Below are 27,303 nucleotides of genomic sequence, written 5' to 3' on the forward strand. Positions count from 1 at the left end.
ACCCAACCATCCACCCCCCGCGCTGGCAAACAAACCGCTGGCTTTTTTTTTTTTTTTTTTTTTGGAGGATGCTCCGCTCTCCCAACGCCATGGAGGTGAGGCGGCGGAGGCGAAGCTGTGGCTGAAAAGACATTTTTTTTTGTACCCCCACTGCTTCCCAGTCCTATTTTTTATTTTTGTATTTCCTCTGAACTGCATTTTACCGCTGTCGTTTTGGAGCGTCTAATCTAGCGGATACTCCCTTCAGGGAGGCGGGTGGAATGGAGGGATGTTGAATTTTGGTACGTTCTGAGCCCCGGACTGTTATCATCATGAAACCGTTAGCAGCAGCAGCAGCAGTAGACAGCAATGGAGTGTCGAGCCAACAGGATAAAACGCCGGTGAGTAGCGGCGCGATGCCGACGTCCGGCCGCGTCCTTGACCCTCCCCTCATTTGGGGACGAGGCCGGCGTAGCCTGGAATGTGTGTCAGTGTGTTGTAGTAGAAACGGACGCCATGTGCTTTTCTGTTACGCGGCCGCGCATGTCATTCGTTTTTAAGGGAGGAAGCAGGAATGCAAGATGCTAAATCTAAATGCTGATATGATACTGTATTGGTGGTATATATTTTGTCAGAGCTATAGTAGGTGTCTATAACCATTAAGACTATTCCACTCTTAAGATAACCGTTTGTACCCTTTTTTTAGTGCAAAGATTGTAGCTAATGTGTCAAAAAGCAGCAGGAAAAAAGCAGAACCTTCAAAGACAACACCCCAAGTGACAAGGCGTTTCTCACCTAAAGGTGCCATCATGTTAGTTAAACCTAGTAAAAAAAAAAAAAATGTGACTGAGACTGACTTTAGAACTGACAGTGTCTCAAATTTGGTAGCAATCGGAAGAAAAACACTAGAATAAGTAATAAGGATCTTGAAAAGGATGATGGAAATGAAAATAGCAGACTTAGTGTATCTTTTTGGGCACGGCTTCGAGAGACTTTTTGATGGGTTTACTCATGCCTACCCAGTATAGTGTTGCTCAGTGAAAGTGGCTTCAGCGCCTTCATTTTCAAATCATTCCAGGAGGTGCTAGGTTATAGTTTTGTGCTTAATGGGGAGTCATCAAACTTTTAACATCATGCTCCGCCCACACACAATGATGAAAACGACATTTCTTCACAATTTAATTCAAATGTGGTAGCAAAGCCACAAAATTCCTAGGACAAGTTTCGGCCAAATTGACCCCAAAACAGACACCTCAAACGAAAATAGCTGCCATCTTGTCTTTTCAGGCATCCGTTTTTCTTGAGACCTTTTTTTTTTGTGGGCCTACCTGTGATAGACATGTCTACCAAATTTCATGTTGCAAAGTGAAACTGGCTCCTGGGGCACAATTTTACAGCTAGAGGTAGAGGGCTGCCATAGCCTGGAATGTGTGTCAGTGTGTTGTAGTAGAAATAAAATGTCATGTGTACGCACACATCATCTGTTTTTAAGGAAAGTAGCTGGCCTAAGTGCAGGAACAAGACTAACTCTAAACTTAGATGCTATGATGGTGTATTGTTGCATACATTTTGATAGGTGGTAAATAGAGCTACAATAAAGTGCGGTGACTTTGTGGTCGTTTGAGAGTTTCATGTATTAAGTAAGTTGTCAAACTAATAACACACGGAAATCCTTCCCAATGATCTGTCTATAGTGTCTTTGGTTCAAATTTGGTAGCAATTTAACAAAATCTTTGGAATAGTGAGTTTTTGAAAGATGCTTGGAAATGGACGAATGGGGGAAAAATTTAGTCTAAGATTGCAGTTTCAAATGAAAATAGCGGAATTCTTGTGTCTTAGTACTTTTAGGATTCGTTTTTAGCTGTAGTATTTGTTGTTTGTTTTTAGGGCTATTGTGGTTCAGTAGGGATTAGAGGTAGTGTTAAGATTTAGGGTTAGGGTCTATTTAGGAGTTTTGGATTAGATCGGGGGGCTAGGTATGGATATATATAGAGAGGTCAGGTTTAGGGCTTGGTTATAGCAGGATAAGGGTTGTTATTTTTAGGAATTAGAGTTAGGTTAAATTCAGGGCTGGAGTATAGAGTTTTATGTTTAGCGCTAGCGTTTGGAACAAATAAAGCTCAAATGGGCAAAATGAGAAGTTTCAATATTACTTCATCAACCTTCGTGAGGATGTGCAGTGGTTCCAGTCGATTGCGATTTTCTTCCCTGACTGGTGTCGCTATCCCTGGTGCTGAACTCTATTTGGAGTCCGGACCCAGGTCTTGAGACCACGCACACTTGACGGGATTGATCTGCTGTCAACACTGCCGGTGTTCGTCACACCCAAGCCCTCACGCGAGCCCGTAAATCAAGCCCCCCCCCCCCCCCAACCCCATATTGTCATGCTCACAAGTGACAACAAATCACTGTAATGGTGGCAGATGCATCATCGTCTCTGCATTTTGTGTGTTTCAGGGGCTTTATGGCACCACAAAACGTCTCGTCTATACATATTCTGTTTTTAATCATCTGCAATGGATTTAACGCCGTCTTGTTTATCACTAAAGGCTCGCTAAACAACCATTTGCTTTTTTATTTTCATTGTTTACGAGTGTGGTAGAGTTATGAATTGGTTTATGGTTAGCATTTAGGATATGGACAGACGTTACGGTTTTGAAGGTTGAGGGTAGTGTTGGTGAGGGTTTATGAGTTGCCTAAGATTAGAGTTGAGTTAGAATTAGGATTTAGATTTAGGGGTTACATTGAATGGGTAAGGGTTAGATTAGATGTAATGGTTGGTGTAAGTTTTAGGTGTTGGGACAGGGTAGATTTAGCTTTCATGTTCATGGTTTAATTTACAGGCTAAGGTTAGCCATAATGGTTGGATTTACGGGCAACTTTTTTTTTTAACTACTATCCACTGGGGACGCTACTGATGCTATCGACTTCTTCAGATGCTAACAGTCCACAAGACAAAGCCTGGTGCCATTTTCCCTTGTTAAACTGGACCCTTGAATGCTGACTTGACATTTTCCAGGGAACTGTAAAAGTGTGCACCGCCGTAACATTTATCTTGGTGTAAAAACAATATTGGGCATATAACGCACAGTGACTGCACACTTGTAATGGCTTCTTCTCGGTGGCTCTTGTTTACCGGGTAGCCCCCTTATCTGCTGTCACACTCCCTTCATTTGATTGTTTCTCTATGTCGTTAGCATATTTATTACGGCTTGTGTAAATATTCGCTCATCACAGCGGGAACGCCGTCGGGTTGAGGGGTAAACAGCAGCTGACACCAAAGCTTTTCTTACTGTAACTACATCAACATGGAGGAGAAGCTGTCGATTTAACACAAAATGATAAGACTCCAGTTTTTTTTACAAGTCTGTCAGTGTTAACACGTTTAAATAATCACTTCTACAACATTCTTATGAAATTACAATGTCTCGTCACTGGCCCACAGGCTACTCGGGGGGGGGGCTACCAGGTGCCCAAGCACCCACACCATGTTGCTGACCCCTGGGTTTGACAACCCAACCCCTGTCCCCCACAAAGTAAAAGTGTGTATGGCCAATAAGAAACATAATTCCAAAAACATTTTAGAGCTTACACCTGTGGTGTTCACACAAACCCAAGCTTATTATTATAAACCTTCAATATATATATATTTTTAAATCAACAAACAAATGTCGTTCTGCGCGGTGTATAACTCCAAATATATTTAACTTCAACACTGGAGTGCAGTTGTAATAACCTCGGGAATCGGGGTAATTATTCGTTGTCCATTCCGTTACAAAGCCGTCAAAAAACTGTCCACTCGTTACACTTATTCGAATTCCTCCCGTGCCGTCGTCAACCGCGTCATTTATTTAATAACTCCCGCGAATCTGCGTCAACCATAAACGCTCAAATAAAATTCCAGGACATGCTATGAGGCCCACGTCACTTTATCGTGCATATTCATGATGCATTTCATCGCCTAAGAAACCCAAGAATTGGTAAAAACCCGACAAAATGACATTATCCGCTATCCCGGTTTTAAAGGGAGAAGAGCGGTCACTCGCTCCCGGCTTTAATGTGTTAAAGGCATCATGTTTAGCCATGCAAACCTCAACACCAAGCTGTCTATGGAAGTGTAGTGTATCTGACACATAAGGTCACTTTTTGGCTACCTGCTGACCAGCAAGCACCGGGGGAGGAAGCCCTGTTAGCATATCAGGCCTTTTTAATCAGACCTACTGCCAAAAGAGGCGTTAATCTCTTGATCCCCGAGGCTCAAGACAGCCGACCGCACGGTCGAAACAACTCTGGCAGGCCCCGACGTCCTTCAACGCTGGAACTTTTTCTTTAACTCTTTGACTGCCAAAAACGTTAAATAACGTTTAGTAAAATCCTATGGAGGAGTGCCAAAGACGTTAAAAGACGTTTGTTTCAAAACAGAGGTGAAACTAACCATTTTCTATTGTTGATTACTCAAAAACGGAATAAGGTAGAAACAAACTTTTTTTTCTGATGAAAGGTGAGAGTCCAATCTTTCATTTGGTAGTATGTGTGTTTCCATAGTCCAAACACATAATTTTCTGTGGACCTTTAAAGATCAGTCAAAAGATCAGTCAAAATGCTTAAATCGGCTGGCACCCACGGCATCCCTTTTCTGAAAACGTCTGGCAGTCAAAGAGTTAAGCAACTCGTTTCCTACATTACATACATTTTCTAGGGTCCTTCAAAGACAAACGTGTCCTAGAGTTTCTGTCTTAATGTGCTAGCAAATTCGAACGCTAAATTGTGAACAATTATCTTTTCCATGACGGCAAGTTGATGACTTGCAATAAAAAACTAATATGACTCAACAAGAACAAAGTCAGTTTAATTTTTTTCAACATGAAACTGATAGGCACGTCAATGAGTAGTAAACCCATAAAAAAAATCTCAAGAATTTATGCTGTCCTTCAAAGATGAACTTGTCTTAGAGATTCTGTTTTATTGCTACCAAATTTGAATACTACACAGATGGGCGACGCTAAATTGCAAAGTGTTTTTATTTCTGTCATTGCTTGCCAGTAACTTGGCTGCAAAATTTGACGACTTACCAAAAAGATACCAAAAAGCCAACCATTTTGTATTAAAGCTGGGCTAGCTTGGATTTGGGTCAGGTTTTATGTTGGGGTTTAATATTAGGGTTAGTTTCTTGGGTTTGGGTTATTGATTGGAGGCTGGCCTTTTGGCTTGTGGTTTGGGTTTTATGGTTAAGTTAGGACATTTTAGACAAATTTTATCAATTCCCAAGGTCCTTAAACAATAAACTTTTAAAAGTTTTATTTGATTGGTACCAAATTTGAGCCAGGTATACTACGAGACCAGAGATTACCGACCGTCGTAATACCACAAGGGATCATATGGTGTATCTATTTCCAAACGTTATTTTACTGACAAATAACAATTAAATTAATCAAATTTATATTCTATAAATTCTATTCCACTTGATGGTATAAGGCAGTGGTCCTCAACCCTGATCCTCAGGGACCGGTATCCAGCCTGTTTTCCATGTCTCCCACAGCCAACACAGGTGGAGATCGTTATCAGCCTTCTCCAGAGATTGCTGATTAGCTGATGATATGAATCACCTGTGTTGGCTGTGGGAGGCATGGAAAGCAGGCTGGATACCGGTCCCTGAGGACCAGGGTTGGGGACCTCTGGTATAAGGTACAATTATCTCGGGATCCACCTATTCCATTCACACAACAGAAAAATAGGTGTGTTCAACTGAACAGATCCAGATTTAAAGTAAATTAAAACAATATTCTAATTATGTCAGTATGTATACTACTTTTACTACTTTTTACTCTTACTTACTCTACTAGACAGATGGGCAACGCTAAATTGTGAAACATTATAATTTCCGTCATTGTGTAATGGCAAAGTTTGATGACTCATCATAAATCAGCCACCCTTCTGTTTGCGGCTTTAATTTGACAATCAAACCATAAAATATGATGTGTACTCTGTCCCGCCTGGTGGAAATGGGTCTGGCCTCGCATCACTCTCACACATCACTGGATGCTCGCATTAGCCTCTCGTGGCCGTAATGGACGTCTCGCAGTGATTCTCTGGTACAGTAGCCGAGCGCTAAAAAGATTGAGTGGCAGCCCCGCGCTTCGCAACCCGCTGATCTAGGTCATTAGGTCTGCAGTGTAATTTAAGGAACGCCACATCTGCTCACATGTAGGCCGAAGCTAGCTAGTGAGTGAGCTGTGCGGCTTGAGCATTAGCGGCTGACTTAATCCAGCCTTCCCGCCGACCCACCCACTGCCCCGTGACAGCTGATTGGACACAGGCACCTCCATTTGCTAGACAAACTACGAGAGCGCACCTTAGTGTCCGCTAAGGTAGGGCGCTTATCTTGTATCATTTCTAGACGTTAGCATCAGATCAATCAAGGCTAACGATTGTCCGAGCGCGGCATTGTTTCTGTCGCGTGCCGTCCGAGCGAGGTGGTCAATGGAGCACATGCTTACAGAGCGATCGTTCGCCGGCTTATTGACCCACAGACGGATGACCTAAATGAATGCAGAGAAAAGGATTAAGTGTTTTATTATCCTCTTTACCAATGGGGGAGGGTCCCGTGGTTGGTGGGACTTTCACTGTAATGGTGGAAACCACACCAGGGGGATGTAATTATTAGTCAGTCAGAAAAACTCTCATCGACCAGCTCCGTGCGACCGGTCTTTCTAACTAGTTTAGACATCAACTTCCTCTGTGATGTTAGCCGCTAATGGCTAACAATTTGACGGGGTGCTACTGTGTTGGTAGTTACACGAACATACTGTTTTTTCCCCCCCAATTTAGAATCATGTAAGGTTAACTACCTATGACTAATACCAGGCAATGTGAAAGAGACTACCAGATGTCCTGTGAAACTCTTGTAAACGAATATCCGACATTTGCCTGCCCTTTGCTTTGCATTCATCTTGTACGGCTGCAAACATTTTTGCATGCATAACACACTTTAATACAAGCGTTAACTGCACATATTTTTCATTTACAAACACAGAAAACGCTGTGCATCCGCTTGGGACGTTCCCTCATTAAAGCCAGCGGGCGGCTAACAAGCTAACATACGCTATCATCGCCTTGCATCGCCTTGAAAAAATTCTGCTCTAATTAGACAAGTTTTTTTTTTTTTTTCAAGTGGATGATTACAAAATGTAACATCCTGGTAGTTTAGAAAGAAAGAAAAAACACCAGTGGAAATTTCTAACGCTGGGTTGAAAGAACACCACACCATTTCATCTATGTATATAATTACGCTATTTAAAAATACATTTTAAAAACAGTTCAAAAGTGGTTCACCAGGTCAGTGCGTAATGAATATTTCACACCGCCCAATGTTTTATTTACCCGACTTATAGATGATACCCAGCAGGGAGGCCCGCTGTGCATCTGGCGGTGTTGGCGCACCATCAATATTACATCTGTGCACCACCCGCCATTTCAAATGTGCGCACCAGGAAATGGGTCGACCCCCATTCGCTAATTTCTAAACGTCTCCAGAGTAAATAGTTGCATGCGTGTCATGCTAAATCTAAAAAAAATAAAATAAACAAGCTATAGAAGGTGGGAAAATTGACGGGATGGGTTTGTCTTTTGGGGGTAAAAAATAACTAAACTTCACACTTGTTTCCTGGCATTTCCTTACAAATGAGCACTGTCCTACCTTTGTTACAGGTAAAAAAAAAGAAAAAAAAAAAGAGCGCTATCGAGAGAGTGATCTCGGGTACACTGGAGGTTGGGTATCATTGCAAGGTGTCAAAAAATTGCCATGCTGTAATTATCTGGCTGGCTGCACTCGCCAAATTGTTGGATTGGGGGGGGGTCTGTCCTTGGCCAAAACCTTTCCTTGGGCCACCGTCTTCCTCATATGCTCCATTTCACCCGCTACTCTTAGCCTTTAGGGCATTTTTTTTGGCCTTGCTAGTTATATCACGTGAAAAATAACATGTTAGTTATATTACCTCTTTTATTGTTGGGGGGTAGAATAAAAATTTTGCGCGGATCCAGGCAATATACAACAAATTTTTAGGTGTTAAAAATGGAACAGATAATGCATTACTGCCCCCTTATGGACTGGAGTGGGATGACAAACACCCTACATAGATTACATGCTTCTTTAGTTTGATTTGTCAGTTTGTCTTAAACTCATTTGCTGCCAAAAACGTATAAATATGTTCTATTTTAAATGTTTTAAGTGTCCCAAAGACTTATTTATGTGTTGATGTATGTTAATAGTGCAAAATATTCAATAGCTGCCTTAATCTTGAAGGTTACAAAAGGCATTCAATGAACCTGTTGGCTAGGCGGCGTAGGAATGACTGCCACTGGATTGATTTATATTCATGGCCTAGAAGTACTTTTCATACAAATATACAAACATTCTGACTTTAATACAGTGATAAACTAGGGCATGTTCCAATTTGCGTATAATTGTTTGCGTTACGTCACCAGCTTCGGAATGGAACTCAAGCATCCTCGGTTCATTCTTTTCAGTGGACGGCAACATGTTTTTATGTAAGAATCCTTCGATCCTGTGTTGGTTAGCACGATGTTCATAAAGCACGGTATTCACATAGCGTCCCTCGCTTTGGCCAGCGTCGTCATACTGACCGTGTGTGTGTGTCGTGTGTGTGTGTGCAGCTGCCCGCAGACTTCAGCCGACTTCACCTGGCCGACGGCTTGCACCCACAGGTGACGCACGTGTCCTCCAGCCACTCGGGATGTAGTATCACCAGCGACTCCGGAAGCAGCAGCTTGTCTGATATCTACCAGGTGAGGAACGGGGAAAACGGGACCACCCCGCTGCAAAAAAAAAAAAAAGCCCTCCCCCAGACAACGGTCCCAACTGTGTACTTATGCGTTGGTCGTTTCTTTTCGATAGCTTTGTGTGAAGGTAAGTATAGTGAATCCATTTCCGGTTCGCCTTTTATTCACTTACGGGTTTCCCCCCCTCTGTGGAAACGCCCTTTTGCTCTGTGCTCGGCTTTTGTCTGTGTATATTTGTTCTCTATCAATATTGCACTAAGATGTCGCAAGGTGGTACCAAAGCCCAGGCTAAATGGAAAGAAGTGATTGGTGTCAAGGAAGAATGTTGAAATACCGACTACAATCTTAAACTTCATACTTGCGTGTAACTTCTTTCTGTGGTTTGGTAGATGTGAGCGTAACTGATGCAGCAGTTGTAATTGACAGATTAATGGAAGGTACTTTTTAATAATAGGACATAAAAAATAGCATCCTCACCCCCGCGGGTGTAAATAAAACGGCTTAAAAGCGCGCAAAAATCTCGCGCCGTCTAATCCTCTTAATGCCCACGCATCTTAACGCCGTCACATGCTTTGCGAGCTCCGTTTCAGAGTCCACACCATCACTCAGCATCAACATTGCGTGTGCGAGTGTGTGTGTGTGTGTGTGTGTGTGTTTTGACAGGTCGGTGTGCGACGGTGATCTTAAGGCCATCTGGCAGCCACACAACACACAGACACGCATTGTACACACACAATCAGTTTGCAGTTCATTTGTGTCTTTTCACTGGTTTTAATTTCGGAGCTCTTCAATAATGACTTTTTTGATAGATCTGAAGATTTCGCCTTGTATTTTTTCTGATATTTTTCAGGATTTTTGGGCGAACCGTTACAATATTTGTGTAGCCACAACTATTTGTTATATTTGTGTGTATTGAACTTTTGCTCTCTTGTACATTTTACCTATTATTTAACATATTTTCTATTTTGTGCGTGCTTGCTGGATTATTATCAAATATTGCTGAATGAAGCAATAATAAGTCAAATATGGCTGTATACCGGTTAGAGAATGAGTTTACAAATGACTATTTTAGTTAAGAAAATGATTGATAAATACATTACTGCTCTTAATCACCCCCTGACCCCACAGTGGGTTTATTTTAAGAGATACAATTGGGCGGGGGCGGGGGGGCGTTTGTGTTGTTGGTTGCGCATTTCCACAGCAAACGGAATTAAGCCACGGGCTTGTTGTTTAAAGAACATAAGCCGCGTTTACTTTCACCAACCAGCCAGTCCGTAACAACAAATAGTAGAAACAATGAAAATATGTATTTTTAAATAATAAGTATTTTATGCAGATTTATGTACTAATAAAATTCCTCCAATTTTTACTTAGTCTTTAAATTTTATAATTGTGAATTTGCCCACAGTCTCCTCTCGGATAAAACAAGACTCGTTTCAAATGATGCGTTGGATGCAGTGTGTTTTTTTATTTTTGATAGTTTCTCTTGGGAGCTCGTGAAGCGATTTCCTTCCTAGCTCGTCAGGCATTGCTGACTTTGGAGGTTTTTGGATGGGAAGCTCCGAAAAGCCTAATTACCGATGAGAAGCCCGTTCTCACGGTCGCCGTTAACAACACGACAAGACTGTGTGTGTTTTGTGCGTGTGCGTGCCTGAATAAATGATGACACTGGCCCTTCAAGCGGCCTTTGAAAGCATTGATCCAAGAATAGCCCTGATAAAATATTAACAGCAGCAGACTTTTATTGGCGGCTGCACGTTTGAATGGATTTGGGATGACACAAAAGGTGGGGCCCGCAACACATGGACTGACACCCTTTGTTTAAAGACAACAATGACTTGACATTACGATATGATTTGTCCACACTGTAAAATCACAGTCTGGTCTGAATTTACGATAGAGGCGGTGTTTACATTCTTACTCGCTTTCGTCTCCCGATTGGATTTGAATAATTTATTGGACTGTTGGGTTTAATAGCTCCGAAAATAAATTTTTCACAAATTGTTTTTATTTTTCACTTAATAGTACTCTTTTTCTTTATTTTTTATCTGATATTTTTATGCTGTTTAATTTTGTGTTATTCTAAGTAATTTTGAATTGTTCTCTGTGTATATTTTGACATTTTCTGTGTAATAGTTGTATTTATTATATATTTATGTAGCATTTTTATAGGACTGGTAGTACTTTTTTGTAACGTTTCTATTTGTTGACTTAATATTTGTTTTCTAATATTTGTGCTTTTTTTTTCTCCACTTTGTCTTTGTAGTGTTTTAAATATTTTTATCGGAAATGTGCACATTTTTGTCTCTGTTATGCAATTATAATATTTTTTGTATAATAGGTTATATATATATATATATATATATATATATATATATATATATATATATATATATATATATATATATATATATATATATATATAATTAGTTTGTATTTTCCTATTTTCTCCCAAATTTGTCTTTTTCACTTCATAGTTTTTATCTTGCTTCCTAATATTTTTGTTGAATATTTGAATAGTTTTTTCTAAGGTTTTTGTATTTATTCTAATATTTTTTCTCTTAATTTTGTCTTTTTTTCTTTTGCTTATATTTTTTGTAGTTTTTTTTTTTTATGGTTAATATAAGATTTTTGTGCATAATCACTGTTGTCACAGTGTTGCCTGAATTGTGCAATTGCCTCGCATTAAGAAATCTTTGACGTATTTCTTTTTGCGATATTGTGACGACAGACGACCATAACCATTGTTCTTGCTTTAGTCACGATATAAAATTGTCATCTTTAAATAAAACTTCTCACACGGGCCAGCCCCGCCCACCAGTGGGTCCACGCCCAAATGTCCTCGCCGACCCAGTGTTGATGAATCATTAATGAGCTGCTGCGCTCCTGCCTCGCATTTGAGGAGAAGATGACACGAGAAGATGAGTTAGGTCTCGAGTACTCTTCACCTTTAAAAGTGTGATTTGGGCCCATAATGCGTCTGGCGCTGGAATTTTGCGGGCATTTTGCCAAGACCACATTTTCTCCCGTGGCCAATGAGGTGAGCTTGTGGAAGACGCTTTTGCGCCTGCCATTTTCCTCCACTGTTTTGTTTTCCTGATAGCTGCAAAGCAGGAGTAATTGCATCACGGCTTTCAAAGAACGGGACGTTGCCGGGAGGCTCGGTTGTGACTCGGGAAGAGCTTGGGAGTTAATTAGCTTGTTTCTATGCGCGGCAGCCTGTTTGTCATGCAGCGCTTGAGCCGGCGTGTGGTTGTGTGCTGAGAAAGTGCTTGAAATGGGGCACGTTTCATGCAACGCACTTTTGCTTTGGTTTGGAGTCGTTGCTTTGCCGGAAGCTGGAGCCTAGCATTGAGTTTCTGAGTTCATATTTTGTCTTGTCTTTTGGTGTTTCTCCACAATATTCAATATTATTGTACTGTTTTGTCTAATATTTTTTGTAATATTTTGAATTTTACATGTTTTTAATATGTACTTATGTATTTATATAATTTAAAATTTTGAAATATTTTATTTTTGCATTTTTTTAAACATTTGTTGGTACTTTATTTTTTCTACCTGAATTTGGTTTTATTTTTCTTAACAAAAAGTTATAAAAGTTTGTTTTAGTCTTTTTATGTTTTTCTGCTAATTGTGTTTTGTTTGTATAATAAATGTATATTATTTAAAAAAAAAAAAAATCTAATAGTTGAGTATTTGCATCTAATATTTTAGTACCTTTTTTCTAATCCTGTAATACAAATACTTGGTGTAATCTATTTTTAATATCCTATCCTGTTTAAACCTGGTGTGTTTTTGTCCTAATGTTTATATTCTTAGGATTTCTGTCTAATGGCATTTTTGTCTAATTCATGAATGGTTTGTCAGAATTTTTCGTTTTCAAATGTTTTATCATTTTTATCTTTTTAATGTAATATTTTTCATCTAATCTTACTTTATTGTTTGCTCTAAATTTTGTCAAATATTTTTGTATTTTTCATCAGATTTTTTTTGTAATTGGATATTTTGCATATAGTATTTTTTTTATTTTTTGCTGTATTTTTACAATCTACAGTCTATCAAATTTTCTATAATTTCAGCTGATGTTTGTGTGGGTTTTTTCCCTTTTACAATATTGTACTTACTATACTCTGCAACAGTTTTGCCATAGCTTAGAATATTTGCTTGTTTGGAAGCCTTAGCTTAGCATTGTTGATTTTTGGATGGTTTGGGTGAGCTTGCTTGGATAGTGATGGCGGGGTGGCGCTTTCCCGCTTTGCTTGGTCAGAACGTCAACCACTCGTCCAAAATCCCAGGCAACTTTTAAAACCATGCCAATTTCTTTGCCCCCCCCCCCCCCCCCCTCGTAGGCCACGGAAAACGAACCGGGCGACATGGACCTGAGCGGCCTGCCTGAAACGGCCGTCGACTCTGAGGAGGACGACGACGAAGAAGACATCGAGCGAGCGTCGGACCCCCTCATGAGCCGCGACATCGTCCGAGACTGCCTGGAGAAGGACCCAATGGACAGGACGGACGACGACATAGGTGAGACAATGCGTGACATTGTTTGTGCTGCAAAGTGAGCCTCCAAAAAAAGAAGTCAAACCATTGATCACAATGAAAGAAGCCAAAACAATTGATGTTACACTTCCTATTTTCTTTTTCCATTTTCTCTATCAAAATCATGCAAATCTTAATGTGAGATACATTTTTCATGTTAGTGTGCAGAATGAAAACCTCCCTCCTTTTATTCTCCAACCCTCGCAGAACTTTTTTCAATATCAAAGCTGTGGCTCTACGATGTGTTAGCCACGTTTGAAGAGGCTTAATGTTGACAAGAGGAGGAAGAGGAGGATATGCGTCGGTTGTAGTGAGAGGAAGAGCGAGTGCCCTCTTCGTCGTCCTCCTCTTCCTCCTCCATCTCCACGGTTAATCTCCCCCGCAGCAGCCTGCCCACCGGCCCTCCCTCCCCCCCTCCTCCATGCCAGCAGGCTTTTTCTAGGTCACTCCTGGCACATTCTGCAGCCTCACCTCGCCTAGCACATCAAACATTCAAGCGCTTCCTTCCGCACACTGTCACTGCGGACTCACTCAGAACCGTGGAACAAATTGTCACAATTTGGGGTTAAATATTTGGATATTGATAGATTTATTTATTTGTTTATGGATATTTATTTATATTTATATATTTAGTAGTTTCATGGCGGACAGGGTCACATGGTAAATGGTAAAATAGTCCTAACTCCAAAGATTGTAATTGCGAATTTTAAGACTAATTTTGTAATCCACTTAGAATAAAGATGTTTTTTTTTATATATATATATTTTAAAGAATTTTTTTTTTTGCTAAAAACATTGTAAGAATTGATAATGAAGGTTTTTTTCTCACAAATTTGTAAAGTCATCCTTCTTTTTATTTTTATTTTTTTTTAAAGATGTTTTGTAGATCAGGAAGCAAAGTCATTGTTTTCGTTTATGATATTTTTTTTTATAGTCATCTTTATTTCTTGTATGTGTAGTTGTATTTTTGCAAAGTAAAAAAAAAAGTAATCATATTTTTCAGAAATAATGTTGTTTTTTAAGTCATATTTTTGCAAGTCATAATAAGCCCAACTAAATGAAGTCAACTTGGAAAACGTCCAACTTTTTTCTTAAACACCAAAAATAATAAAAACACATTTCTGACTTATTTTTCCCAGAAAAAAAAGCAATTTGTTCTATTTCTCAAAAAAATTATTTTTTTATTACTCTTTTTCTCGTAGCTTTCAATTATTTTCACAAGGTTATGACTTCTCTCAAAAATATACCACTTTTGCTCACATAAAAAAAATCAGTCTTTATTCTGAAGAAATATGACTGCACTCTCGAAGTAATATTTTGTTTTCCTTGTGCCCATAAGACACCTTTTTTTAGTTCCATACCCTTTCTGTATAGTGACTATATTGAGTCCACGTTTTAAAAGCAGACGATGGTCAGTGGATGGTACGATGCAGTGATTTAAAGTCTGCAGTGAGGTCACAGAGTGTAACGAGTCAGCACTTATTCTGCTCCCCAGCAAGTCGTCGATGGCATTGATGTTGAACGTGAGAGCGGCTGTGTTGATGGTGGAATGTCAACCACTACATCAGATGCTCTCTAAGTGTGAGCTCTAACTTAGTGGTCTGCAAAATAATGTTTTATATTTAAAAAAAAAAAAGAGAAAAGAAAGTGCCTGCCTTACCTACATACATGATTTCATGCCTTAAGACATTGTGCGTCCAATATATAAACCCAATAGACACGTGCAGTATATATACAGAGAAGACACTCAGTAAGCTGCAGTAATAATATTTGTTTTTCACAGAGGATAAAGAAAATACACCTCTGTCTCTTTTGCGGTTCTTCACTGTTTAGATGTCCGTTGTTTAAAGGGGTTGAAAACATCACGGCAGACATTATATAGCATTGTGCATTATGTGCTAGCATAAAGCGGGGTCGGACAAATTTCACCCGAGCCCCAAAAAGTTTAAAGAATCCCTGCAGTAAACACTCTTGTTATCTCTTCTCCCGCAGAGCAATTACTGGAGTTCATGCATCAGCTGCCGGCCTTCGCCAACATGACCATGTCGGTACGGCGTGAACTGTGCGCCGTCATGGTCTTCGCCGTGGTTGAGCGTGCCGGTACCATCGTTCTCAACGACGGCGAGGAGGTGCGATTATTTTGTTATATAAAGAAAAAAACAAAGTGTCTCTTCATCTTCTTGGTCTTCTCGCATTTCATGTACGTATTTTCCGCTCTATTAAAGCTGAATGCAGAGCGTCTCGTCCCCCCCCCGTGGACCTCCTCGGGCGGCTGAAGCGAGACGGGCTTTTTTTTTCAATGAAGACAATTTTGCCCCACAATAGAACCGAGCGCTTTAGTCAGTGGGTTGACTGAACATGCTTCAAACATAGGAAGTAATAGAAATGACCCGTGCCAGTGCAAACTGCCACCATGGTAACATTCTTGATAGAAGTACGGGGATTGTGTTTGGCCTAAAATGTCATGCGAGTAAAAATTGACTTTCTTATTTTTTTCTTTCAGTCAAAGTTAAATGGCTGCTATTTGGTTTCCACTGAATGGGTTAGCATGTAGCATTAGCGATGCCTTAGCGTCTAATTATGTTGGCATCATGTTGTGTCTCCAGCTCGACTCTTGGTCGGTGATCTTGAACGGCTCGGTGGAGGTGACGTACCCCGAGGGGCGCGCGGAAGTCCTGTGCATGGGCAACAGCTTCGGGGTGTCGCCCACCATGGAGAAGGAGTACATGAAGGGGGCTATGAAGACCAAGGTGGACGATTGCCAGGTACCGCGTCCTTCATGTGCCACCAAACGTGCCCCGTTACACGGCTGTTAGGCGCCTTAATGGCCGAGGTCGTTTGCAGTTAATGTTCTCGCCCGGCGTCTCGTAACGGTCCCCCCCCAGGGGCCCTCGCTGTTGACGATTGCGACGCTCTCTGGGGAGTCGAATTAATGGGCCGTTTTCAAGCAGCGTTTTCGCGCATGGTCGGGATGACCTCTTACTTGTTATGAAATGATGAGTAGGAAAAAGGAAAACCCCCTTTTCAAGCGTTTTAAGCTTCATACTGTAGTTAAGTAAAAACGTCAAGAATAAATGTCAAGAAAAAAAAATGTCTATAGGGTTGAACATCAACATAATGATGACGCTATCAAGTAAATAAATATGCGTAGTAGGGCTGGGCAATATATCTAAAAAAATTAATATTGGCCCAGATAATATGCATATCGCAAAAACATGCAATAAGTTTCATATGGAATTGTATGCTTTTATCTGAATTTGTCCAGTCAGATGCAAACTTAAATATGCATCACCAACCAATAGTTGAACATTATGTAGGGTCATTACAATTAATTAACTAAGAAAACATTGCACTTGCTTATTTTGCCACATAAAAAAAAAATTCTTTCCAAATGCATGCTACCATTCAGCATCAGATGACACTTTTCAAAATAAATACGCCATTATTCCATGAATTTGAAAAGGTCAAGATAGGTCAGTGCTTAGAGCAATTGGCTCCCGCCACGGAGAACTTGGGTTCAAACCCCTCTTGGACCACATTTTAGTACATTCGATGGTTCGAATACCAACTGGCTATCATATCAGGAAATGGATTATAATTTCTCTGAAATGAGTAAATCACACTTTAGACAGCTTGCAGTTCCAAGTTTTCTTTTTTATTAACTTGTCATTTAATGACAATTAATAATTAAATAATTTATCTTTCAATTTACTTTAAAAGCACATGCATTCAAATCTTAGCATTCAGCTTTTCAGCATTCCCACGCAATTTCTGCAGAAATTGTGCTTTGTCTAGTTAGATAATACAATTTTTATTTCTTTAGGTACATGTTAAATATCGCAATAATATTGATATCGCATGTTTTTCCAATATCGTGCAGCCCTAGTGTGTAGCTTAAACGTCCACACAATACATTGTGGTAATGTTTTGTTTTGGATGTTGTTTTTTTTTCGTAGTTTGTATGCATAGCCCAGCAGGACTACTGCTGCATCCTGAACCAGGTGGAGAAGAACATGCAGAAGGTGGAGGAGGAAGGCGAGATCGTCATGGTCAAGGAGCACCGAGAATTGGACCGAACCGGCACCAGGAAAGGACACATTGTCATCAAGGTGACTACTGAGCAACACCGCCGCCATTTTGATTGTTGGTTTTCTTTGTTATAACACCGCCATGCTTGCTCCGGCCAGGGCACTTCGGAACGTCTGACCATGCACCTGGTAGAGGAGCACTCGGTGGTGGACCCCACCTATATCGAGGACTTCCTGTTGACGTACAGGACCTTCCTATCCAGCCCCATGGTGGTGGGCAAGAAGCTGCTGGAGTGGTTCCACGACCCCAGTCTCAGGGACAAGGTATGCAACCTCAAAATAGCTCAATGTGCCGCTATTAACGCAGCGGTACCTTCTGTAACTTACAAGTCATCCAACTTAATTAGTTTTGTTTTTTTTTTTTGGTCTTGAGTTTCGAGCTAAAATTTGAGCACTGAACGGTGGCAGCAAACTTGCTGACTTTCGAAGTCTGCTATCTTAATGTGAACACGTGATGCAAATGGCTAATGAAACCAGCTTCAATGTTGCGCTGGTATAAGAAAACCCTTGAAGCAGTAGACATTTGAACACAAATGCTAGCAACACATGTAGACAGACAATAGTATATTACTATTATATTATTCTCTTCAAAGAACCGACGAATATTATTGCAGCTTACTAAGACACTTGTTCAGTGGATAATATAATTTTTTAAGTTAAAAATATGAACTGTATATAAGAAAATTTGAAGATTTTTTTTAAAATTTAAATTTTAAACAAAAATGTTTTTGGGGAAATTGACATTTTAAAATACATGTTCAGAAGTACTTAGTAAAAAAAAACAATAGTAATTACATTAAAATTCAGTAAAAAAAAAAAGAAAAAAAAAACTAAATTTGGGGTGAATTCGGGGGAACAATCACTAAATCCAGATGTGTAAATAAATATTTAAATTGTTTGTTAAATTGTGAAAGTATAACAATTGAAATATGGTAGAAATGCATGTTTAAGAAAAAAATCCAGAAATGTGTGATTTTTTTTTGGGGGGGGGGGGTAATTTAGAGGGAAAAAACAGCTGAAGAAATATTTCTTTGTATGTTTTTTAAATTATTACAATGCGTTTTTGCTCAGGTGACACGGGTGGTCTTGCTGTGGGTGAACAACCACTTCAACGACTTTGAAGGTGACGCCGCCATGACTCACTTCCTGGAGGAGTTTGAAAACAACCTGGAGAGAGAAGTACGTTCCAAAAAAGTCAGGTGATAATAAGTGAGTCGCTCCGTCCTCACACGTTACCTTTTGTCACTTCAGAAAATGTGCGGCCACCTGCGACTGCTGAACATCGCGTGCGCCGCCAAAGCCAAACCTCGCCTGGTGACGCTAACCAAAGCGTCCAGGGAGGCCGACCTCGCCTTCAGCCTGCTGGGAGGACAAGACAAAGGCTTCAGGGTCTTCATCGACGCGGTGGAGGCCGGCAGCAAGGCGGCGGAGGCAGGGCTCAAGAGAGGAGATCAGGTAACTTGGAATTACGCACCGCTTGCTCACCTCGTGTACAATCTCAACCATTTGATTGGCAGTTTTGTACTAATATTATTCTTTTTTTTTTCTTTTTTTTTAAGGAAAAGTCTGAAAAACGTTTTTTTCCCACCGCTTGCCCACTTGCAATCATATGATTGCTTGAGTATAAACATACTGAATTAGCATTAGTAACTTAAAAAAAAAAGTTTTTTCTTGGATTTTATTTGGATTCTTTGATATATTCTGGTTTGAAAGCACCATCCACATCTAATTCCGAGTCCACCTTTTGAGGACCTTTTTTGATCAAACATAGTGTGCTAACAAGCCTCTTTCGCACCCCCTCCAGATCCTGTGCTCCTCTCGGGCCAGTAAACGCACTAACAACGGCAATTAGCCAACTAGCCTACACAGCAACTGCTCCCTGCCCAAGGACGGTTGCTCGGAGGCGGATGACTAAACTTCACCTCCGACTAATAAGAACGTCGGGACCGACTCCCGGTGGAGCGTGTTAGTTAGTTAGCGGGCAAAAATAGGAGAGCGAGCGGAAAGCAGAGCTGCAGGGGATGTTTGGATTGGACGAGACTTAGCGCAGATTCAGACACTCTCAAGATGGTTTTCCAGGATTAAGGAGACTTTAGCTGGAAGCTCAGAACATCGGCAAGTGTGAAAAGTGCTTGTGAAGTCCAGCTTTGAGGGGAAAGCTAACAAACCGCCTGTTGCCACCAGCTAGCGCTTTTTTTTGTTGTAGTTTTGTTCCATCACAAATCTGACATGTCTGTAAATAGTGGCTGGGAGCGCTTTGTCTCCCTCAACTGCAGATGCGGGAGGGAAGCTTTTATTATACAAGCCGTATCTTCGATTTGGTCTTAACTTGAGTGCTCTCGTCTTGTTTTCCTTGCCATGAAGATCTTGGAGGTGAATGGGCAGAACTTTGAGAATGTCCAACTCAGCAAAGCCAACGAGATTCTGAAGAACAACACGCACTTGTCCATAACTGTGAAAACCAACCTTTTAGGTAAAATGTACACACACACACTGACATCATTTTGCTTTTGCTAGCTTATTGATAGCTGTTATCTCAGGATGCGATAAGATTTCCACTTGCAATGCATAACATCTCGGGAGGCAAACTTGTGCGCCCAAACTTATGATCAATTTAAGATTATTTTTTTATTTATTTTTTTTTTTACAAATCAATACTATTGATCTGTTTCAATGACGTTGACAGTGTGCGTGGGAACAAATCTATTAACTCTTATTATATGCTCAACTGTCTGAGAATTACTATAAAACGCCACCTCTTGCTACTTAGTATTTTGTCACTTCAAAAGTGAAAATCTGTTATTTTACACAAAAAATAGTGACAATAGTTAGATAGGCTAAATCTATTTCTGTAAGCCTGTTTTGTTAAACGGGTAGCTGTAAGGATTCGGTGCAGAATTGCGCGGGGATTCATTTCCACCTATTAACTACTTGGTTCGCTCATCAGTTTATATATTGCATTACTTGTTGTTCTAACACATTTGAGAAAAAGTTTGGGAAGGTGATGTAATAGTGTGAAAAAAATTATTTAGCACCATTTTTGCTGAACTTGATTTAGTCCGGCCACAGCCTTGTCTAATAGATCTCATCTTGTGGTATTTATTCATCAAAATCAATTCAACTACACAACACAGTCGTTTATGTAACATGGGTTCATGATGGTGTATATGCTAGAAGCATGGTGTTTGTTAGTTTTAAGTACATTGCCATCTATACATAATTACAAATTCTTTTTGCGGGTCCCTATGCCCCACAAATACTGGGGGGTTCACTGTAATTACCTCTATGAAAATTCACAAACTTGTCCAATATTTCCGTGGCAAAAATTCCATAATTTACAAAATGGCTGCCCCGAATTTAGCCGGCGTGCGTAGCATCATTCCAACTTATTTTACCCACCCCCATGCAGTGTTTAAAGAGCTGCTAACCAGGCCCGAGCAGGAGCTCCACGGCGACGTGGACGGCGAGGACGAGCACGACCGGAAGAACGGCGCACCGCACCTGCCCAAGATCGGCGACATCAAGAAAGCCAGCCGCTACTCCATACCCGACCTGGCGGTAGATGTGGAGCAAGTGATGGGCCTGGAGAAGGCCAGCAAGAAGGTCAAGAGCAACTCGGTGGGCGGACGCAACAAGCTCAAGAAGATCTTTGACAAGACGCTCACCAGCATCCTGCCTCCCAAACCTTACAAGTAAGTGGACATGGTGCATTTTTTTTTATTTTAGGTGGGTCCTGCTCTTTTTTCATCAGGAAAAAAAGTATGTTTCTATCTGTTTCTGTTTTTTAGCAATTAACATTAGAATATTTGGTAAATTAGCTTTTTTCAACATGGCCCTGGTTGATCTCTCTTGATCTGCTGCCACCTGCTGGCCGTTTTTGTAATAACTACCATTTTCTCAACCGTTATCTGCAGTTGAGAGGCTGCATCAAAGCCTTCTGTATGCTCTATCGTAAAAAACAACAACATAAACGTATAAATACGTCTTTGGGACATTTAACACATTTAAAATAGAACACATTTATACGTTTTTGTGACCAAATGAGTTTATTTATTTATTCATTTAATCTTCTGGAGAAATGTGACCAAATTATTAAATACTGATTGTGCTTTTGTCACTACCACAAAAGCAACTACAGAAGATTCTCAAAAAAGAATTAAAAAAAGAATAACGAAATAATGCGTCCAATTTTGTTTCTTACATTTTCTATACATTGAATATCATGTAGGTGTTATCTTTTAATTCAATTTTTTTCACGTTATGCTTTGACTTTTACCCCCCACTTTTAATACTTACTTGGTTACTTGATATTATATTCATGCATGAACTTTGCGTCTTTGTGCCGCAGCGACGTGTGCGTGGGCCAGTCGCAGGACGACAGCATCGTGGGCATGAAGCAGTCCAAGCAAATCCCGCCGGCGCTCCCCGTCAGCGGCAACCTGTCGTCGTCCAACCCCGACCTACTCCAGTCGCACCACCGCATCCTGGACTTCAACAACCAGCCCGGTGAGCTTTAGCGTCGGTAATCCCACTCCACTTTTAAAAAAACAGCTAAGCTGCACTAATATTTACCATCACGTTATTTGTGTTCTTCCAGTGCCGGTCAACCTGAGTAAGTACTTTGTGTACCTCGTGATCGCTTCCTTTACCCTGGGCACAATTGCACCTTTGACGGTCATTAGTTGTTATTGCTAATTTACAGTAAAGCCTGTGTGTGTTCACTGGGGCTAATCAAGTCAAGCAGCAACCTGCTTCTTCTCCTGTGGGTGTTTGTTTGCGTCTCTTTAATCACACTAATCAATTGAATCACAAGGAATGCTGGGATGCTTGTGGAGGGCAAAAGTTCTTTGCTTGGATGGTCGCAATGAGAAGCATGAATCGAAATCTACCAAGTCTTCATTTATCGTAGTCGTTACATTCCAGATCCACTCGCACTTGGTGAAAACACGATATAGATCATTTCTTTGTTTATATTCTGGGTTTTGTTGGTTCGTTTAGTTGACACTGGTGAAAGTTACATGTCATTTTTTTTACATTGTTTTGCTGCACTTTAGTACATTTTAGTGCACTTGCATTACTTTTGTTAACAGTTTTTTTACCACAGCTTATTTACAGACAGCTAGCCTAAATGAACAGCACCCTCTGCTGGTAACATCCATCCATGACTTTACAACCATCACGTTTTTTTTTACAATGAAAAATCCAAATCTCTCTGCCCGCAGATATGTCCGACCAGGTGCTGCGGGTGTTCAAGGCGGACCAGCAGTCTCGTTACATCATGATCGGCAAGGACACCACGGCCAAGGAGGTGGTGGCCCAGGCCATCCGGGAGTTTGCGCTCACAGCAGCGCCCGAGGCCTACTCGCTGTGCGAGGTGTCGGTCACACCTGAAGGCGTCATTAAGCAGCGGCGGCTGCCCGACCAGCTCTCCAAGCTGGCGGACAGGATACAGCTGAGCGGCAGGTATACATTCGCGCATCCCAATCTTGTGTGGATGGTGTATTATTTGGTTGTTGTTGTTGTTTAATTTTATTTATTTATTTATTTGAAAATAGGTTTTCATTTTTTCCCCTAAAAATAAATACAAAAATATAAACAAGTGTACATAATCTGGATTTAAAAAAGGCAGGAATATCCTCATTAATTTCTAGTGTTTACTTTTTATGAAACATACAAAATATGATCTTTATCCCTAAATCAACCCGTTTTAGGGATTGAAATGATCTCAATATTAACAGTAAGTGTGTATCTCCTAAAATGTCGTGTTTGTACATTTAATTATTTATTTATTTATTTATTTATTTTTTATTCAAAACTTGTTTTTTTCCAAATAAAAATGAGGGATTGAATCATTTATGCTAAAACATATTATTTTACTCCGTGTTTTTAGTTTTATTTCTCTTAATCGGAAACATGGAAATTATTATATTTAGTGTGTTACAAAAAAAAAGACAACTCAAAGATAGAAGATTGTCTTCAAATGTTTTTTGATCTTTGTTTTGTCTGAACCCTGGAAAAAAAATAGAAATAAAATACTAATGAAAACGATCAATATTTGGCAAAAAATGTCCTCTTAAGATTATTTCCACTACTTTAAACCTAGAAACAGACATATTTAAAGCATTTTTTTTAAAAAGGAAAACTACTAATTTGTGGTTTTTGGTTAGCTATAGGTAGAAAAATTACATTTCACCCCTTCAGACACGCATTTTTTCTGCTGGCCAAATTATTATTATTTTTGTTGTTTTTGCTGATTTTGACTCTTTTCCCACATAGGAACAACATGGAATTTTTTTGGGGGGAGGGCGTTATCTTATGTTTTTATTTGTTATAGTGGACGCCAGGATAATATGGCTGTAATGTAAACTTACCAAGCTTATATGTATCGTTTTTAACATGAACATCATGCAAATCAACTTGCGATTGTGATTGGTTAGCTAGGATCCAATCATGACCTGGAAGTGTTGACATCATCCAAATTATGCGTTTTATTGGTTTAGACAGGCAAATATGTCATGCCCAATGCAATCATCTAAGGGTCCGAAGGGGTTAAATGAAAATCTTCTCAAATTTGTTGACATTCTTTTTCTCTTTTTATCCAAAACACACACACACAAAAAAACAAGGGTTTGTTGGTCCAAACTGAACTTTAGAACAAAAGACGTAGAAATTTGTAGTCTATTTTGTAGACAATACGTCACCATTTTTTGCACAACCAACCAGGTACTACCTGAAGAGCAACATGGAGACGGAGACGCTGTGCTCGGACGAGGACGCCCAGGACCTCCTCCGCGAGGGTCAGATCTCGCTGCTGCAGCTGAGCACGGTGGAGGTGGCCACGCAGCTGTCCATGCGCGCCTTCCAGCTCTTCTGCGCCATCGAGCCCACCGAGTACATCGACGACCTGTTCAAGCTGCGGCCCCGGGCGGGCGCCGGCACCGCCAGCCTCAAGCGCTTCGAGGAGGCCATCAACCACGAGACCTTCTGGGTGGCCTCCGAGGTCACGCGAGAGTCCAACCAGCTCAAGCGCATGAAGACGGTCAAGCACTTCATCAAGATCGCGCTGCACTGCCGCGAGTGCAAGAACTTCAACTCCATGTTTGCCATCATCAGGTTAGACGCGCCACTTGTTATGTGTGTGTGTGACCTCTGGCCTGGTTTTGGTAGTTGCTTAGTTAGCTGTTGCATAAGTCATTTTTATTTGATTGGTTGGTTACCCTGTCAGTCAATGAGTTAGTTGCTTGTTTTTAAGTCAGTTTTTTGATTAGGCATTTGGTTGTTGCTGTATAAATTGTTCCCCAGTTTCTTAGTTGATTAGTTAGTCTTAAGTTAACTTAATTGCATATGAGGCTGGTTGGTTGGTTAATTGGTTATTTGTTTGCTCAGTTGGCTGGCTTGTTGGTGAGCCGCCTGAATGGTAAAATGCGACTGGAATTGGTTGGTTTGCTAGTTACCTAGTCAGTTGATTGATAAGAATCAATTAATACGTTGGTCAGTTAATTTTGTCATAGTAATCGAATCACTTTGCTTAGTCACTTGGTTGGTTTTCTGGCTAGTTTTTTTTTTTAATCACTTGATTATCTGGCTTTGGTTGATAGTTACCCAGACAGTTTTTTTTTTAGTTAGTTACTTGATCAGTTGGTGGTTAGCTACTTAACTCATTTACTCCCCAAAACGTATAAACGCGTTCTATTTAAAATATTGCCATGGTCCCCAAAACGTATTTATATGTTTTTTTTTTATGTTGGAGCATACAGAAGGCTTTGCAGCCTCTGACCTGAAGAGGTGGCTTAAAGCAATGGTAGTTATTACAAAAAATGGCCAGCGGGTGGCAGCAGAGTATAAGCGATCAACCAGGGCCATGTTGCAAAAAAGCTCTTTTCCCCAGTGATTTCAACAGATTTGTAAATAATGATAAAACTTTTTTAGTTTTTTGCTTAGGTTGTTGGTTGACTGGTTATTAGCTTAAATGGATACTCATTGCAGATAGTTTGTGAGTCTCTGACTGATTGAAACATCATGAGTTTTTTTCCCTTTAATACAGCCGTTTATTTATTTATTTTTTTCTTCCCCCACCAGCGGTTTGAACCTGGCTCCCGTCTCTCGCCTTCGAGGAACGTGGGAGAAGCTGCCCAGCAAGTACGAGAAGCTCTTCGGCGACCTGCAGGATTTGTTCGATCCCTCCAGGAACATGGCCAAGTACCGAAACGTCCTCAACAACCAAAACCTGCAGCCTCCCATCATCCCGCTCTTCCCCGTCATCAAGAAGGATCTTACCTTCCTGCACGAAGGTACGCCATGAGAAATATATATATATATATTTATTTATTTATTTTTTACTTTGGTACAAATTTGCCACATTTTGACTTTGGGTTTGTCTTCTTAAATAGGTTGACAGGTGTGAAATGGGATGTAAATGGGTCCAGTGAAAGCACGCAACACATTTTTATTGACCGTGAAGATGGTGATTTTATTTTTGATAAAATACAACAATCACGTAACTATTAAATAAAAATAAAATTTCAAGTTGAAAAAGAAAATAAAGTTTTTTGGGTTAGAAATTAACAAAAATAGAAGCATGTATTTCCTCAATTTTATTTCACCTTTTTTTTGTCCTGGAACACGAAAAATACTTTTTCATTTGCACACAATTTGGACCAAAAGTTTTCACTTTTTATCCGAAACAGAAAAATCATGTTTTGATGATTGTAGCGTCACTGTTGTTAATTGTTGGAATAATTTGTAATGTTCTGGCACCAGGTAACGACTCCAAAGTTGACGGTCTGGTGAACTTTGAGAAGCTACGGATGATCGCCAAAGAGATCCGTCACGTGGGCCGCATGGCTTCGGTCAACATGGACCCAAACCTCATGTTCAGGACAAGGTACGGAAGCCCCAACCCAAAATCAAACACATTTTGAAATATATTGTAGCGCTGTCGAAACCGGCATCACAGTATCCCCATTAGGTGATTTTTTTTTTTTTTAAAGCTCCTCTCCTGTGGCTTGTTCTTCTACACGGTGGCGTTTGATTTTCTTTGGTGGTCTTTGGTGCTCTTTCCTGTCCTTTAAAAGCTTGTTTTGTCTTCTTCTTCTCGCTTATCCACCCTCTGCCCCCCCACTCTTGTCTGCTCATGGCCTCTAGGAAGAAGAAGTGGAGAAGTTTAGGGTAAGTTTTAAATGTGCTTCCACATTTCTTTGCTGACTTTCCTTTGAACGGGGGTGACTTGAATGGCTTTACTAATGTACATACAGTGAACCCCTGGATATTCACAGTTCGGCAGTCACAAAATTTGCATATTCACAAATTATTTTGGAACCCGGTGCTCACGTTAAGGTTGGTATGTTTGTGTGGACTAAGGCAACTCCTTGAATTTCAGTTGTTTATGTGACATGGATGTGTAATTGTGTACACGTTACATGCATGGTGTTGATGCCTGATTTTTGTTTTAAGCTCGTTACTGCCATCTTGTGGCATCTATACTCGATTACAATCCTCTTTTGGGGAGTCTGTATGATTTGCAGATGTTCACTCTTCATAGCAAGGCTGACGAATAGCTCGGGTTCACTGTATGTCCTCTCAACAACTCAAACACTGGTCTATTTTGCTGGCAATTATGTCGACTGGACAAAATGTTAATGCTAAATATGCTAATTACATTACATTGTGTTATTAATATCATACGTTAGTATTATCTTGTCACCAGCAAAGTTGACCCTTGGTTACCGCTTGATTATATATGCACATTGTCGCTGTCCACCATAATCATGTCTTCTTGATGGTAGGTTTTGATTTCGTTTTTTTATTTGACTTTTTTGTATTTGGGAAAAAATAGATATTTTTATAAGTAGATACATGCTTTTAAGTGGATGGCGACATGTACTTTCTAAATATTT

General features: G+C 40.2%; 1 protein-coding gene across 11 annotated transcripts in view; it reads left to right on the forward strand.

Annotated features, from left to right (window-relative positions):
• The window catches only part of rapgef2b (Rap guanine nucleotide exchange factor 2b), a 91,154-nt gene that overhangs the window by 54,356 nt on the left and 9,495 nt on the right, over window positions 1-27,303 (forward strand). For 4 of the 11 annotated variants that reach the window (XR_013295533.1, XR_013295539.1, XR_013295538.1 and 1 more), the window contains 17 exons: window positions 8,653-8,784; window positions 13,128-13,305; window positions 15,312-15,448; window positions 15,926-16,084; window positions 17,276-17,428; window positions 17,507-17,671; window positions 18,479-18,586; window positions 18,659-18,862; window positions 19,772-19,880; window positions 20,817-21,099; window positions 21,756-21,913; window positions 22,005-22,019; window positions 22,630-22,870; window positions 24,131-24,520; window positions 25,487-25,698; window positions 26,168-26,291; window positions 26,552-26,575. Coding sequence is in view for 1 of the 11 variants with exons in the window: in XM_077577754.1 (XP_077433880.1) it covers window positions 8,653-8,784; window positions 13,128-13,305; window positions 15,312-15,448; window positions 15,926-16,084; window positions 17,276-17,428; window positions 17,507-17,671; window positions 18,479-18,586; window positions 18,659-18,862; window positions 19,772-19,880; window positions 20,817-21,099; window positions 21,756-21,913; window positions 22,005-22,019; window positions 22,630-22,870; window positions 24,131-24,520; window positions 25,487-25,698; window positions 26,168-26,291; window positions 26,552-26,575 (2,792 nt within the window). In the remaining 10 variants the exon portion in view is untranslated. Of the gene's footprint in view, window positions 1-66; window positions 381-8,652; window positions 8,785-11,661; window positions 11,819-13,127; window positions 13,306-15,311; window positions 15,449-15,925; window positions 16,085-17,275; window positions 17,429-17,506; window positions 17,672-18,478; window positions 18,587-18,658; window positions 18,863-19,771; window positions 19,881-20,816; window positions 21,100-21,755; window positions 21,914-22,004; window positions 22,020-22,629; window positions 22,871-24,130; window positions 24,521-25,486; window positions 25,699-26,167; window positions 26,292-26,551; window positions 26,576-27,303 lie in introns of those variants that run through there. The other 7 variants (XR_013295540.1, XR_013295541.1, XR_013295542.1 and 4 more) reach the window with 7 other exon arrangements.

Source organism: Vanacampus margaritifer, chromosome 10 (genome assembly GCF_051991255.1).
Source record: "Vanacampus margaritifer isolate UIUO_Vmar chromosome 10, RoL_Vmar_1.0, whole genome shotgun sequence".
NCBI lineage: Eukaryota > Metazoa > Chordata > Actinopteri > Syngnathiformes > Syngnathidae > Vanacampus > Vanacampus margaritifer.